At 44.3% G+C, this 15,227-nt stretch overlaps 1 protein-coding gene across 6 annotated transcripts in view; it reads left to right on the forward strand.

Annotated features, from left to right (window-relative positions):
• The window catches only part of lmo7a (LIM domain 7a), a 69,004-nt gene that overhangs the window by 4,131 nt on the left and 49,646 nt on the right, over window positions 1-15,227 (forward strand). For 5 of the 6 annotated variants that reach the window (XM_083777466.1, XM_083777462.1, XM_083777465.1 and 2 more), the window contains 3 exons: window positions 4,829-4,899; window positions 6,583-6,652; window positions 14,205-14,311. In XM_083777466.1, the coding sequence (XP_083633592.1) occupies window positions 4,829-4,899; window positions 6,583-6,652; window positions 14,205-14,311 (248 nt within the window). Of the gene's footprint in view, window positions 1-4,828; window positions 4,900-4,933; window positions 4,990-6,582; window positions 6,653-14,204; window positions 14,312-15,227 lie in introns of those variants that run through there. The other variant, XM_083777467.1, reaches the window with a different exon arrangement.

A 15,227-nucleotide genomic window follows, 5' to 3' on the forward strand; every position in this document is an offset into this window, starting at 1 on the left:
CGCTATAACAGGCCGTTCTGGAAAGTTTGGGGCAGAGGTTCATGGTTGGCATCCAGGGAGTGTGTGTGCAAAATATGGCATCGACCGGGTTAACGGTGGCCGAGATTAGCTGTTCACGGACACACGGACACACACACGGACACACGGACACACACGCGGACGGACACGCGGACGGACGGAGTGCAAAACATACTCTCCCCACATGCCTTCGGCCTGGTGGAGACAACAATAGCTGTGGTCAGAGACCCAGGACCCCCTGTTCTGTAAGGATTCACATCTCCCGACACACCATACCACAATTTACAACTGACTTGGTGCATTTGCGCATTATTGGATTTCCATCGTGTCCTGTCCATCTAGGGGCCTGAATCGGGTTTAGGCGAGTCATATTTAAGAGTTTTTAAATACTTTTGAATGACACTTTAAATGATGGGGTCATCCATTTCTGTTCATCCGACAGAGAAGTGGGGAATGTCCACATCGTGCTCCCAGTGCAACAGTCCCTCAACATATTTGACAGCATGCCACTCGAGCACATTCAGGAGAGTTGAAGGGTCTGAAGGAGAGCTGTTTTTCCATATCTCTGCCACTTCTGTAAGTCTCCCATGTTTGGCCAGAGCAGTGGTATGTTGCCGCAGATTAAACTACTAATCCGACATGGCAGGTTCAGCAAAGGAGGGAGGGTAATGTAGCCTTTAGTCTTAGGGGTCTTTAAACTGCTAATGATGACGATACAGAAGAGTAAATCAATTCTTACAGGTTTGCAGCCACTGCTCAGGAGGTACTGTAGCTTTGGAACGGCACGGTTCCTAATAGTTCGATCCCCGGCTCCCCCTGGGTTAGTGTTGAAGTGTTCTGGAGCAAGACAATGAATGAACCCTAACTGCTCCAGGTGAGCAGGTTTGTGCCTTGCAAGTTGCATGGCCGTCGGTGTGTGTGCATGGGTGAATACAATGCACACTGTAAACGTTGTAAAGTGTGGTGGATAAAGGCGCTATATAAATACACCATTTAGGCAGGTCAGCAGCAGTATGAGTCATTGTCAGGCTTGGGTCATGCCTTTGGGTCAGTAGATGGTATCTTCCTTATAGACAATTCTGGTCATTTGATACCGTTATTGGATTTTGGAATAACAAGTGTTGAAATAATGGCAAACAACATATAGGGTCAAGGACATGCTGTTGGCGCTCAATCAGTCCCTCAATTTTTTTAAATAACTAACATAATTATAATCATGTTTAGTTTGTATTGATATTTTCTTTGTTTGTTTTCACTTCTCTGAATACAGAATAGTTACTGAGTGAAAGCATGTTTTCGAATGTAACAGTAGGGGTCAGGATTTCATCTGCCAAAACTAGGGTGTGACTGCTGTCATTAGTTACTGCTGTGTGTGTGTGTGTGTGTGTCTGTGTGTGTGTGTGTGTGTGTGTGTGTGTGTGTGTGTGTGTCTGTGTGTGTGTGTGTGTGTGTGTGTGGTTCTGCATTTTTGTCAATGGAAGGTGGGGGGGTTAGGCCAATTGCTTGGTGTGTTATGGAAAGAAGACAGAACTGTAATTGCGAACGCAATGAGCACTAACTATGAGACCCTGCAGATCATGTCTGTGTGTCTGTCTGTCCCGCTGTGACACCACCCGCCCGCCACCAGAGGGCACAGCTGTAGCACACACACAGTAACTAAAAAGAAAAAAAAAGTATGCAATTTAATTGTTGTTATTGCAATTTACGAGCTGCGTTCGCTTCCCGCGTTTGCGCGTCTTACTTGTGAAAATAAAGTGGTAACCTCTTGTCATTATACACAAATAGACTTAAAGTAAAACATGTCCCTGTATTCTTGCTACACTGCACATGAAAATGTACTGTGGCAAAATATGAATCTCACAATCAAATATATTGCGTGGAGAATAGGGGGCGATAACAGAAATCGTATATATATTTACGGGTGGCACAGAGGTGAAGTACTAGGCTACAACCAACACTATGAGGCCTGAATTTGAATCCCGGCAGCAGCAGTACGTGCCTCCAATGTGGGAAACTAGGAGGGGCTTGTGTCCTAATCAGGGCACCTGTTCAGCAGGGAGGGGGTATTGTGGAAGATAGCGTGCACAGAGGTGCACGTTACAATTTCCTGGTGAATCCCCTCTGTCAGGAGTCAAATGGTTGTCTACTCTATACACCCTCCTCAGGACAACAGTGGTGGCTGTACAGCCGCAGAACATAGGGGGATGTATTTGGCAACAATGGGGGGGGGAAAGTGGGGAAAACACAATGAAAATAAAGTAAATCCGTAAAACACTGATGGCCTTGCCCTGCACCCATCAACGTGTCGTGACTGTCGTCTATCACTTTGGCATTTAAATGATTGTCACTGCAACATATTTGAAAAGAGAAAAGGACAAACGCTTACGAGACAGAAGCTGGTAAATTTGGTTTGTGCATATTGTTGACCAGTTTTCTGTACATTTGTGTGTGCCTGTACTTACTTGAATGTGCATTGCATTCAGATACGTTGTGCATACTTGTTATGACCTGGCTCTTGGGCCATAACAAAGGAGGAAGACAAACGGCTGTTTAAAAGTGCACAAACCAATATTTATTTACATTATAACAAACTTAATACGAATCAAACAAACAATACTACAGTTCTAAGGTGGAGTGTGTTATTCAGTAGATCAGTAGTGTAAGTGAGTGGATGTGTGGTGGGTGTAGTGTGGGGTGTTGAATGGTGCAAAGATGCTGCTGCTCTCATGGAAGGAGAGAGAGACTGAGCGTGGCCAACGCCCAGCCATTTATAGTGCACCTTGGGAACACTGGCCAGGTGCTCCCAATGCACCTGATCAGCAACTCAGAACCTGTGGGGGACGATAGTCTCAGCTGGCCTTCCGCCTCCGAGAGGTGGAGCTCCAAACAAGCTGGTGCTGTTGTGCATTAGGGCTAGAGCTGACAGGGTTACCTGCCCCTCAGCCAGATAGCTGCCACGGTTAAAAGTATTTTAAACTTCAGCAAACACATTTTGTGCTCTATTTTGTATTTGTATTGGTTTGCTGTTTGCATCTAAATTGGGGGGGGGGGGATAAGTCTGCGCAAATGCTTCGGTTTGGTGTGGGAAACATCAGCCAAACAGACTGTTTACATTTTCGGTTATTAGTTGCTAAACGTCACACATGTTTAGTACATGGAATTTTGATTATTAGCTGATGGTGTCTCGGTCCCTTAAGGGTCCTCGTTTTGTAGGGGGAGGGTGTCACAGCCCCCTGTAGTTGGGCTACTAAGGCCTGTGTGTAGTCCTGTGTAGACCTATGCATTTGGCTTCCCACAGGTTCTGAGTTGCTGATCAGGTGCATTGGGAGCACCTGGCCAGTGTTCCCAAGGTGCACTATAAATGGCTGGGCGTTGGCCACGCTCAGTCTCTCTCTCCTTCCATGAGAGCAGCAGCATCTTTGCACCATTCAACACCCCACACTACACCCACCACACATCCACTCACTTACACTACTGATCTACTGAATAACACACTCCACCTTAGAACTGTAGTATTGTTTGTTTGATTCGTATTAAGTTTGTTATAATGTAAATAAATATTGGTTTGTGCACTTTTAAACAGCCGTTTGTCTTCCTCCTTTGTTATGGCCCAAGAGCCAGGTCATAACATATATCGCTGTGAATGTCGGGGTCCCACAGACCCACCGTTTTTTTTCCAATTCACAGCATAGGAAAACAAGTACCCCAATATGGACATTACAATGCACAGACAAAAAACAAGACAAAACGAGTACACCACAGTCTTGACATGATTGTACATTACAGGTCACCAGTCTTTGTTATTCACTAACCGTTCGTGTCTTGGGTTCTTTAACTTTTTAGACGAAATATTTTTGCACAATGGCTTTCTTTTTTGTATTGTATGTATTTATTTTTTAACAAAAACTAAACTAAAAACAAACACAGTATGTTCATAAATTATGTTAATCGGTATGGAAATTAATTCTCAAACGGTGTGCATTATCAGTTCATAGAGTAGTGCACCTCCTCCAGCTGCAGCTAATTTGTTGTTTTTAAAACCTCAGGTATTGGTGCTCCTTGAGGGAAAATCCCAGAACAGGGAACAGGAAGCTGTTAAGGAGTGGTTATTGGCGTCAGTTTGACATCCTGTAATCCACTCCCACTTTTGTATATTATAATGTCCCCAGTCACGTTAATTGCCGTAGAGCGTGTCTAAATTCTAAAGAAGTCTTCCACTTTAGCGTAAAAAGTTGAAGAAATCTCAGCTGTTAAAGTTTTAAAAATGCAGTTATTGTCGTCAGCGGCCATTATATTTGCAATTGGGTCTTAAAATCAAGGATGTAAACACTGTGTGTGCGTGTGCTTGTGTGTGTGTATGTGTGTGCCGGTGGACGTCATGCATGCGATGCACGTATGTTTTCCTGCGTAATGGGTCTTAGTGGTTTGAGATCATGGGAAAGGCATGAGGCTATATTAGCACGGCACTGTGTTTCTCCAGCCCTCCAGATGCTCTCATAGCCTTGTGGTTTGGGGCTGCCATGGCTCCGACACTGTTTAGCACTCCATGTTTACCAAAGTCTTCTAGCGCTGAAGTGAGACAAGCTGCAGCTATGCAGGAATACTCCAGGAATACCTGAGGAATTCTCTCAGCCCTGCTGTGTCCTGGAGAGACACTGTAGGAACGTGGGAGGAAATACCATTGACTTCCGTAGCTACTGTTCTCAACATCCTACCTTTCTTCTCCAACCACCGCCCACCCCCCCCAATCCCCGTACCCACACCCCTCTCTGTTTTGCTCTCTATCTTTCTGTATCCTTTATTTTTCCAGGCGGTAACCAAGAAAGAATTTGGGGGCAACAACTTCCGATCTGCACTGGAGAATGGAGTCCTGTTGTGCGAGTGAGTACTACACTTTTTTCCCCCAGCCACCTTTCTAAAGCCACTCATTCATTGGGAAGTCCTGTCTCGTCTCCAGATCTACTCACCACCGTAAGTGTTACTGAGATTTCCCAGGGAAGCTTGGCAGATCCCTGCTGGGCGAACCTTTATTTGTTGGCCATGCTAATTGAACCAATGTTTTCAGACTACACAACAGAGGTTGCATTGTTTTTAGTGTGAAACCAATGTGGGCTTGTTTTGAGATTAGGCATTCTCTGATCTAATTCAAGAGGGATCGCCTTGCCTTGTTTGACAGATGTTGCTGAGCTGTGGATGGGAGTTCCATTTTTACTTTAATGAGTGCTGTGTGAAGCCGTGTGGTGATTGGAAATCCTCTAGCTGAGACCACATTGGAGAGCAAGGGAACCCTGCTTTCTCATTAGACTGAGTACATTACAAATCAGTAGATATGATGGGACAGAGAAATAAATGTATTTAGCTTCACAGAACAGGCGAAGCATCGTTCGACTGGCCACCATTCTAAGGTGTGTGCGTGCGTGCAAGAGCATGCACGTGTGTGTGTGTGTGTGTGTGTGTGTGTGTGTGTGTGTGTGTGTGTGTGTGTGTGCGTGTGTGTGCACGTGCGTGCGTATGCATGAATATGTGAGAGATGGACACACTAGTGTACTTTGGGTGAGTCAGCAGGGTGCAGTAATTACCACAGGCCCATGCAGAATATCCCCAGACCTCGTCTTCTATCTATTCTAGGAACTGTTCTTCATTCTGCTGATCTGAGCCTGACTCCACGGTTTCATCATTCCCAGAGAACAGCAGACACATTGTCATTCAGGGACCTCGTCTCCATGTGTTCTCAGGGTGAGATAGAGGAAGCTAAACTATACAGAAGAGATAACTTCTGTGGTCCGCCACAGTGGCATTGTGCTGTGCTTATCACAAGTGGTCGGAAACAATTGTTCTGTCAGGCCCTTTGTAAGCCTGTCACTTAGGTCTTTTTTTAACTAAAGTATTTTCTATGGTTTGTCATTATCTATAATGTGTTATCTGAATGACAAAACACATTTGTTTCTTAAACAACTTTTTTTTAATAGTTTCTGTCATGATGTCATGATTATGGGAACTTGGCCCATAATGTTATCAGTAGTGGCAAAAGTCAACAGAGGGGTCTCAACCCCCGTCTGAATCTGTCTACAGATTGAACTGTAGAGATACAGTATTCTAAAGTGTTAGACACGGTTGTCTGGAAAGAGTTCTTATCACATCCATTACTGCATAGTTAGTTACATTTTTCTATTAGTCACAAGTTCCTATTTTGGCAGTTCTCCACTTAATCTCAATGCGACTTCTAGTGTGACAGACTATAGAGTCTGTGTCTGTTTACATTGCATCCTCTCATTCAAGGAGGATGTGGAAAGATATGTTATGTACATGTGAAAGCGTATGTATTTCTGTGTGGTGGGTATGTTTCAGCAGCAGAGATCTGCGTGTTTACTTCGCGGTGCTGCACTGGCCATTTACTAAACTGGAGCCAGGTGGCCACCATTAAAGAGCCTCGTAAACACACGGCACAGAGACTTCTGCAACTGTTTTCATCCATTCCCTGCTAGTTGTAGCAAACTAACCTACGACCAACAACTCTGACTCACACTCTCTCTCTCCTCTCTGTTTCCCTTCCTTTCCCTCCAGTCTGATCAACAACATCAAACCTGGCATTATCAAGAGGGTAAACAGGCTCTCTACGCCCATCGCCGGACTGGTGAGGAAAACCTACCACTCATACATTCAAACTAAATGCTTTTGGCTGGCTTAACTTCACTAACCAACACATTTTCTGCCAAAAAGTCAGTTTAATATAAAACATCACTTTAATGTTGTTAGTGCTTGATACTGCTTATTGTGTGTCTTTAGGGCCTTTAGTGCCTGATAAATAGCGTAAGCTGGACATTTCACTCTTAAGTGTGTGAACAGTTTTCTTTCATTCTGAAATATGATTTGTTAACTTGATTAAAAAGATATATCATTTCCGCACAATTTTGTCTTTTGTCACATGTACAACTTTTCCATGATGTACTGGGGCTATGTCTGTGGCTCAGGGTGTGGTGAGATCTAAGAGAGGGCCGTCTGAGGTTTAGGGCTTGGGTTGACGGAGGATGACAGAGAGGCATGGCTGCCAGTGAGCTAGAGATGTGTGCCTCACTGAATTGTCTGTCTTCATATCCATCCACGCTAATAAGCACATTGAATGTTGAGCTGCTTGAAATGCCAGTGGGCAGTGGGCACATTGGAGTGCACGCAGCACCCTAAATGTGATGCCATGCTCAAGGCTGTGTTCAATCAAAACCTTCATCCAAGACAAAAAGTCTTTGTTCTGGGGGTGGCAATTAGCGTTTTGACTGTTGTGGTGGTGGCAGGTCAGGCTGGGGTCGAGTTCGGTGCGTGTAATTAGATTTCATCTATTAGTGATTGATTAAATCAGTGCCTATCAATCTTTTGGGCAGAGCATCCTTCGCAGTGGTTCAGTTGAAATAAATATTTGGCAATATGTATGTCTGCATGCAAGTACATTAGAAGTTGAGGGTTGAAACTAAGTGACCTTAAACCCATCCTTCTTGTGGGTGTAATTGAGTCCAGCTGCATAGCATAGGGAATAGTAGCGAAGAGCCTAGTGAGTCTGGGTACTTGACAGTAGGCTCTGTAACTCGACATATTTGGCAAGACAATGACAAGTTGGCTGGAGTGGAAACAGACTGGCACACAATCCCAGTTCCAGAGGGCAAAATGTACACAGTAAACACTGTATTTACTGGGACAAACAATGTACGGTACTACCACATCTGTGTTATGTTACAAATCACATAGACGGGCGGTTTGTTTTGGGACATTTTTCATTTAACTAGCTGGACACCTGCAGATTTAATGACGATAAGTATCTTCTTGATCAGTAGCGTTGGTGTGGTATTTCCGAGGCTTGGACCCAAAACCACCTGACAATAAATTCTTCAGCAAATGGAGGAGCTGCCTATTGGCCGAAGGCTATCAGTTACTGCAGACCATATGGGCAGCAGTGGAGCACACTTTAACTCAACAGTGAACATGACTCACTCTGTCTGCTGCTGTGGGAATATCTCTCTTCACCTTAAGTAGTGTGTTGGGAGTGTTTTCCCCCCAAGTGGTTAATAGTACTTGGTTATATCTGTCTTCTCTATAAATAGCACATGAGCGGCTGTTCTGTAAAATGCTGCCGGTAATACTTAAAAAAAAAATCTAAAGTCTTGGAAGTGATTGAGGTCTGTCTTTTCTCAAATACCCAAATCTTAAGATTCCTGGGCATTCTTTCTGATGGCTGAGTGAGGCTGAAAGGGTATTGACTAAGGCTATGAATGCTCTTAGAGTGGAAAGAGCTGGGAAAATATTTTTGTTCGGGGGTTGCTGAACTTACAATAGTGCATATGGAGGGAAACAACAATGGACAAAGAACAAGAGGAATGCTGTCAGGACTTTTTTTTTGTTTGTAGCTTGGATATGATTTTAATCAGAGCTGAATGAAAGCCTCTTTACAAGCATGCCTCATTAACGCTCAAATATGAAAATATGCTGCCATTATGGTCATATCTGTCTTTTTTAGTTTTGCTTTCTGAATAATTTCTCCACTTGAAATCGATACCAGGCTCCAGCTTTGGCAGAATCAAAGCTTGGGGAGGCAAAAAAATTAGAAGGAAAAAAGAAAAAGGAAATCGCTGGTTTCGTGGAATATTTAGCAACATCGGCCACCAGATCCTGATCCATTCTTTGGTTTCACTTGTATCCAAGAGTATGTTTCCCATGTCAGCACACATCTCTCCTTGTCCTATCCACGATGAGCACTCAGTGAGCTGTGGGTTTGGGTCACGGTGCATGATGGTCCTGCTTTTTTACCAGGGCTGCAGAGGAAGCCTGCAGTTGTGTGGTGGGGCAACTGGCCACATGAGAGGGGCCCCCAGTTTGAGGCCCGCTGGGCTGAGCCCAAGGGGACGGAGTTAGAGATGACTCCATGGGCTTCTGCCCACCGTAAACACAATGTAATTGACGTGGTGCAGGATGTTCTTGCACACACTGAACTCCTCTGTGAGTTGAGGCTGCATAAAATAAAAAAGATGGAAGCAGATAAACAGACATTTTCATTGGCCCCCGAGGGCATCTCTGCTCATAATGTCCATGCAATAATATTTGTAATGACAGGCATTTGACCATATGTTTTGTTACAGTGTTTTTGTTGTATGGGTCCGTGTTTTGTCTGGACCCAACAGTTGGGACAGGAGAAGTTTTATGGTGTCTCTTTTGAGAGAGAGAGAGAGCATTTAAGATATTCCATCTCCTCTCGGTTTATTGTGACAGGATTTGAAAATGTGTAGCCTGATATTTTAACTACAGTTTAGATAGACCTATGAAAGCATTGCCAGGGGTCAGCTGAGGATAATTGCAGAGTTGGTCCCTCTCAGAAAAGAATTTAGTGGAATAAATAGAATGACCACAATCTTAGCAGAAAGCATGGTGGTCTTCTAATGCCAAATGTTACACCTAATGCGTAAGTATTAAAGTAAGACCCCCTTCCCATTGTCTTCCCTCAAATCATACTGTTTGAGTGGATTAGAGTCTGCTGTATGGGAACAGCATATTAGCAGGATTAGATGCACAGAACTTAAGTCAGAATAACATTGCTTCGGCATCATTATCTTTACAATGGCCTCACACTGACTGGACGCCTTTCTGGCTCGCTCATGAGTCATTTGCTATTCATTTATTCTGTGTTTGTTAAAGATCTTTAACCACTTATTTTATACTTAATAAATTGTGAAGGTTTGAAAACATAATGTTTTACAATGTGTGTATGTGTATATATATATATATATATATATACGGCATCATCAACTTATGCCGTGAGCTTTGTCAGGTGAGAAAAGTGCTGAGACACGAGAGGGTGTGAGAAATACAGAGCACAAAGAGACAGAATGAGTTCTATGTTCGTATCCAAGTGCAATGATCCAGGCATTGGAAACCTGTTGCATGTTATCTGTAGTTCCTCATTGTTTTATGGTGCAATATTGTCGTGTCAGTCAACACGATAGGGTGAGGAGGTAGGTGCAGTGGATTCAAACATGTACTTTTGGCCATGTCACCGATTAACTGTGGTCACTGTACATACCGTACCTGTGCAGAGTAATAAAAGATGGTGTCACTGAAGAATGTAGGAATTAATTATGTTACACGTGATAGACCCAACAAGTCAGGCAGTAATTTCGTATTTGTTTATTTTATAGGAATTCATTATGTTACACGTGACAGTCCAACAATTCATATAGCACTGACGAAGGTCTTGGGACCGAAACTGCTTTGTAATTGCACTTTGAGCACAGAGCACTTTATGAGCATGATAAAAGAAAATAAAAAATATTTTCTTAAGTCTCAGTCTAAGGAGTTTTACTTCTATTTTCTATACGGTGAGCGAGTCTTTTTCTGTCAAAGTTTCCCTTATGTTTTTGAGACCACCGCTAGAGCAACAGCTTTCTCAGTGCTTCAGTCCAACAATTCAGTCAGTATTTTTTGGTTTATTTAAGATTTTATACAGTTCACCCATCAGAACATGGAACTGTGTGCTGCACCAAAAATGTTTTTCCTCTTACCCGAGCCGAGGTATATTTAAAAGTAAAACTAGAAAAGTGCAGATCTCCACCAGGACCTGCTTACCGGCCAGTGCTGTGTCGTGGGGTGCAGCCATCAGGGTACGAGGAAGCTGTGTGGGGGGGGGGGGGGGGGAAATAGGGTTTGTACGAAAAACTGTTCGTGTTTGTATAGCACCCCCTGTGGGCAAAAGTGAAAGTGGGAAGTGAAAGTTTGCAGGTGCGCTCTATAAAGGCCCCTCGACATATGATTCCAATTTGTTTATGATCATGATAGGCTACATGGCGTTTTTTACGGTATCGATTATCAAAAAAATCACACCCGTTTGAACTGAGTGTTGCAACTCCCCTCTCCCCCTGCCTCTCTCTCTCTCTCTCTCTCTCTCTCTCTCTCTGTAATTAGCAGGCAACAGTGCAACACTATCTCTCTCTCTCTCTCTGCTTCTGGCACAACAGTGCCACTTTTGCCCCTACTGGTACGCTAAACATAGTCATAGGTTAGGAAGGACATTGCTGTTCCTTGGAGTGGTTGCACCACTCAAAATGTGCCAATGGTCATTGACACATATGCGTGGAAGTGAAATCGCTTTTGCCTCTGCATTTTTCGGAGGCCCTTCAATGGGTGAATGTGGGGCAGTTCGGATGCTACTGTACATTCTTCACTAAACTCGCAAACGTTGGAAGCCAATCTTAGAATGGAATCTGACTAATCTGATACATCTCAATCACATGACTCCAGAGATCATTTGTACCGAATTGCATGAGTTTTGGACAAAATCTGTGGCCGTGGTAGCAAAAAGAGTGCGTTCTGAATAAAAATCTTGTCAGGCGGAAATCGGCGGGGCCTATATGGAGTTGCATCATGATCCAAGGGATCCAGGGGAATGTTTATGATTGTATAGCCAAAATGTGAAGCTGCCCCGTTATATCACCACTAACCAAAACACGACACAGCTCGTTCTCTCACTGGTGGATTTATTTATGCACTTATGGCTCAAAAGACCTGTACAAAAAATACAAACAAAAACACCTCACTAGCTACACACAAACCAAAGGTAGTGCCCATGAACAGACGGCAACATACAACTGCAATAATCAATATTAACTTAACCCCAATATTCAAAGCAATATTGACGTGGATGATGCAATTCAAGAACAATATTATTCAGGAACAAACAAAACCTTTCTCTGTCCTGCAACACGTTCAAAGTTTCAAACGCTGAACGGAAATGTTGGTATTGCACATTTGTGGGTCGCAATGAAACCACTGTAGGCCTAATGCTGCATTCACATGGAATCAGGAAAGCGGTAGATGGCAAAGCGGACTTCATTTTATTTGGACGGGAGCAGGACGGTAAACGGAAACAGGACGGCACGGCAGCCAGAACCGGCGACGGTAACGGCAGACGGCATCAATGTTAAAATGGGCTTTTCACCGTTCCGTGCCGTCCAGCAGTTTTGCCATTTGCCGTCTTGCCTGATTCCATGTGAATGCAGCATAAGTGGCATAAGGGCCTGGTTGCCTCGAAATGTTACCAGTAAACTGAATGAAACCACACCTTAAAGGCTTCCGGCACAATCAAGAACCTTCAGAGTTCAAGTTCAGAGCAAATAAATTATGAAACGATAAAGAATCAAACTGTAACAAATTGCAACACATTATGGCAGCCTAGCCACAACCACCAGGAGGGCGATTTGAAAAACATCCTTAATCTACTGGGAGTGCATGCGTTACGTACAATGTTTCAACAGCGATCGGTCAGGCTAGCGGTGCCACAGATGGACATGGATGAAAACATAATCTCCGCTTCCCGGCCGCTCCGGGCCACACAGAGATAAGAACAAGAATGACTCGGTCATAACTGCCAGGTGCAGCAATAACATTAGAATCTGTTGCCACTCACGTTCCACTTCTCACTTGCGTTCTCATACAAACCCCTTACACTACAGTATAGCCAATACGGCTTCACGTTGCGGCGTTCAGAATATGGGTTTTTATGCCGTTTAGACTATGGGTTTTAACGGTAAGTCTCCCATTGGCTTAGAACTTAGAGGCAGCATATAGGCAGCCAATCATGAAAAAGTGTCCACTACGTTCGTCACTACGACTACGGTCGTCTGCGTCAGGTGCTTTTCAAGCACCTGGAAAAAATATAAAAATAAAAGTGAATTGTACTATTAAATCCATCATATCTGATCAGGACTGGAGGGCGGCACCAGCTTCCCATGTGCTCTTATCTGTTCTCAGTGTTAGAACAAACAGCATACTATGTTAAAATGATGGTTGGTTAAAGGCCAGATGCAGAGCTTACAGCCAACACACCTTTGTAGTGATGCCTTTTTTTTGTTTAATAATTCTGATAGCGCCTGTTCCTGTTTAGACATGCCAAATTAGATCATCCCTCTCACAAATAAAACCAGCCTACAAAACCAGACAAGTGAAGAGCTAGTGTATCATTAGTAAGTAAACGGTAATGGTCCCACGCCATGTCACAGACTGAAAATTGCAGATCTACAACTGCACAAGTATATAAATCAGGTTTAACCTGAGCTGGCCTCAATGTAACAGGAATGGCGTCTGACCTTTTGGCATCTAGGGGCCCCGCAAACCGATGTTTTGGCGACAAGCAATAGCTGTTAAGGAGATCAGCCCGACATGGAGAGGTCAACTGCCATTTGCTAATAAGCATGTTTGCCATTTTAAATATAGAACTAGCTACCCCTTAATTATTTCAGCCCATGTTGAAGCCATGTGTCATTACATGACAGCCTGCTGGAAACTGGCGTCCCGATGGGAAATGCAGTAGTAAAAACAAGGCACTAGGGAGTCTGACATGGAAGACAAACATAACCATGAAGAGGAGTGGCGCGCTGTGTGAGAATTGTTTGACACACAATAAACGTTTTAAGGCATGTAAACTGTAATTATAGAGCTATTTGGAATTTCATCACCTTCCAGTGTACTCTCTCATTTGCATATACACAAGAGAAATACACAGACACACACGCACACACACTCTATCATCCAAGAGAATCGGCAACATTTAAGCTTCCACTCCCTCGGTTTTGTGCTCGGGGGAAATATTTGTCAGTCTCTGTCACCCGACCTCGTGTTTCATAGCAACCGCATGTCTCCAAAATACTCCACCACCCCATAGATTCCACAGGTATTCTCCAATAAAGGATTTGGCAGGGAGGTGGAGGGGAGGGAGGGGATGGTTTCAGGGTGTGAGTGGTAGCATACTTTAGGCTCCTGGGTGGCAGCCCTTTGCCTTGCATGGCTGGGTGGGTGGGATCTGTGAGTCAACTCTGATGTCATCCCTTCCCAGCTCAGGCTCCATGTCCACCCTAACCCAGCCCACAGGTAGTTTTAGCACTGTCAGTCACAGCCTGTCACACAGCCCTGCCCCCCTCTGAATTTGTGTGTGTGTGTGTGTATGTGTGTATGTGTGTGTTTGGCATTGTGTCACTTTTTATTTGCTACACACACGCTCCTCCCTGTCCCCGCAGCCGCTGGCTCCCTGGCGATATGAACTTTGGAAGCAATGAGCTGTGGGCTGTGTCTCTGCCGGAGAATTCCTGAGTGATTATTCTTTTTTGCCTCGGACCGTGGACGAACCGCTCTCCCCGCTCTGCTCTCTCTCTGTGCAGGACAACCTCAACGTCTTCCTCAAGGCCTGTGGGAAGATCGGATTAAAGGAGGCCCAGCTGTTCCACCCGGGAGACCTGCAAGACCTATCTACAAGAGTCACAGTTAAGTAAGTCCTAAATCACATGAGCACACTACTACTGATAACATGAGAATGTTTGTCAGTGTCATTTTTACTACAACCCATGCTAATAAGAGTAACCCGTGTTTTGTGTTGTAGCGTGGATTAAGACTTGACTGTTACTGTGCTGACAAGTCTTACTTAACACACTGTGCTTCACACTGATGTGCACAGCATGGGGCAATCCATGCTTCTGCCCTCTGGGTTTACATGTACAGTAAATTGAAATTCTACACTGCATTTCAAATCACGTGGTGGCTCCTCGTTGTGCAGTATGTTTTCAGTTTCCGGGGGGTCAACAGAAGACACATTCGCTGGTATTTGCAGTAGGCCCGCCACTTGCACTGTTGCTAGGTGTGTTGGTAAACACATTTCAGCATAGTGCTGCAAGCAGCCTACTGTATTGTAAACATTACAGGAGAACAGTGAAACCACACAAACCAGTGGAGCAGCTAGGGAGAAGGAAAAGGGACTGTGGTCTGGCAGTGTCATGGAGGAATAATGTCCCATTGCTTTCACTTCCTTGTAGTTTAAGCAAATCATGACCTCTGTCAGTTGATGTCTGAACAAACAAAGCATTTCATTAGCGGCAGGTGCACTTTGTAAAGATTTTAAATTGTCTCTCTTTGAGGGGGGAGGAGGAAGTAGAGATACTACTATATCACATATGAAGGCTTGTGTATTTGTTTAATAGTTATTTTAAAAGGGCACCGTGCCTGTACGGTTGTTTGTTGTCTCTGTGTTTTTGTCAGTTTGCTCTTGTGTCACCTGCGTGCCGAGTGAGGATGCGTGCGGTATGTTGAACAACCTGTTCAGTTTTCACACAGGTGTGCCCTCAGGAGGGTGGCGAGGTGAGGCCCCGGTCCATCCGTTCTGACACGTTATCCGAGGCAGCGCGCCGCAG

Source organism: Protomyctophum parallelum, assembly GCF_964188405.1.
Source record: "Protomyctophum parallelum genome assembly, chromosome: 11".
Classification (NCBI taxonomy): domain Eukaryota; kingdom Metazoa; phylum Chordata; class Actinopteri; order Myctophiformes; family Myctophidae; genus Protomyctophum; species Protomyctophum parallelum.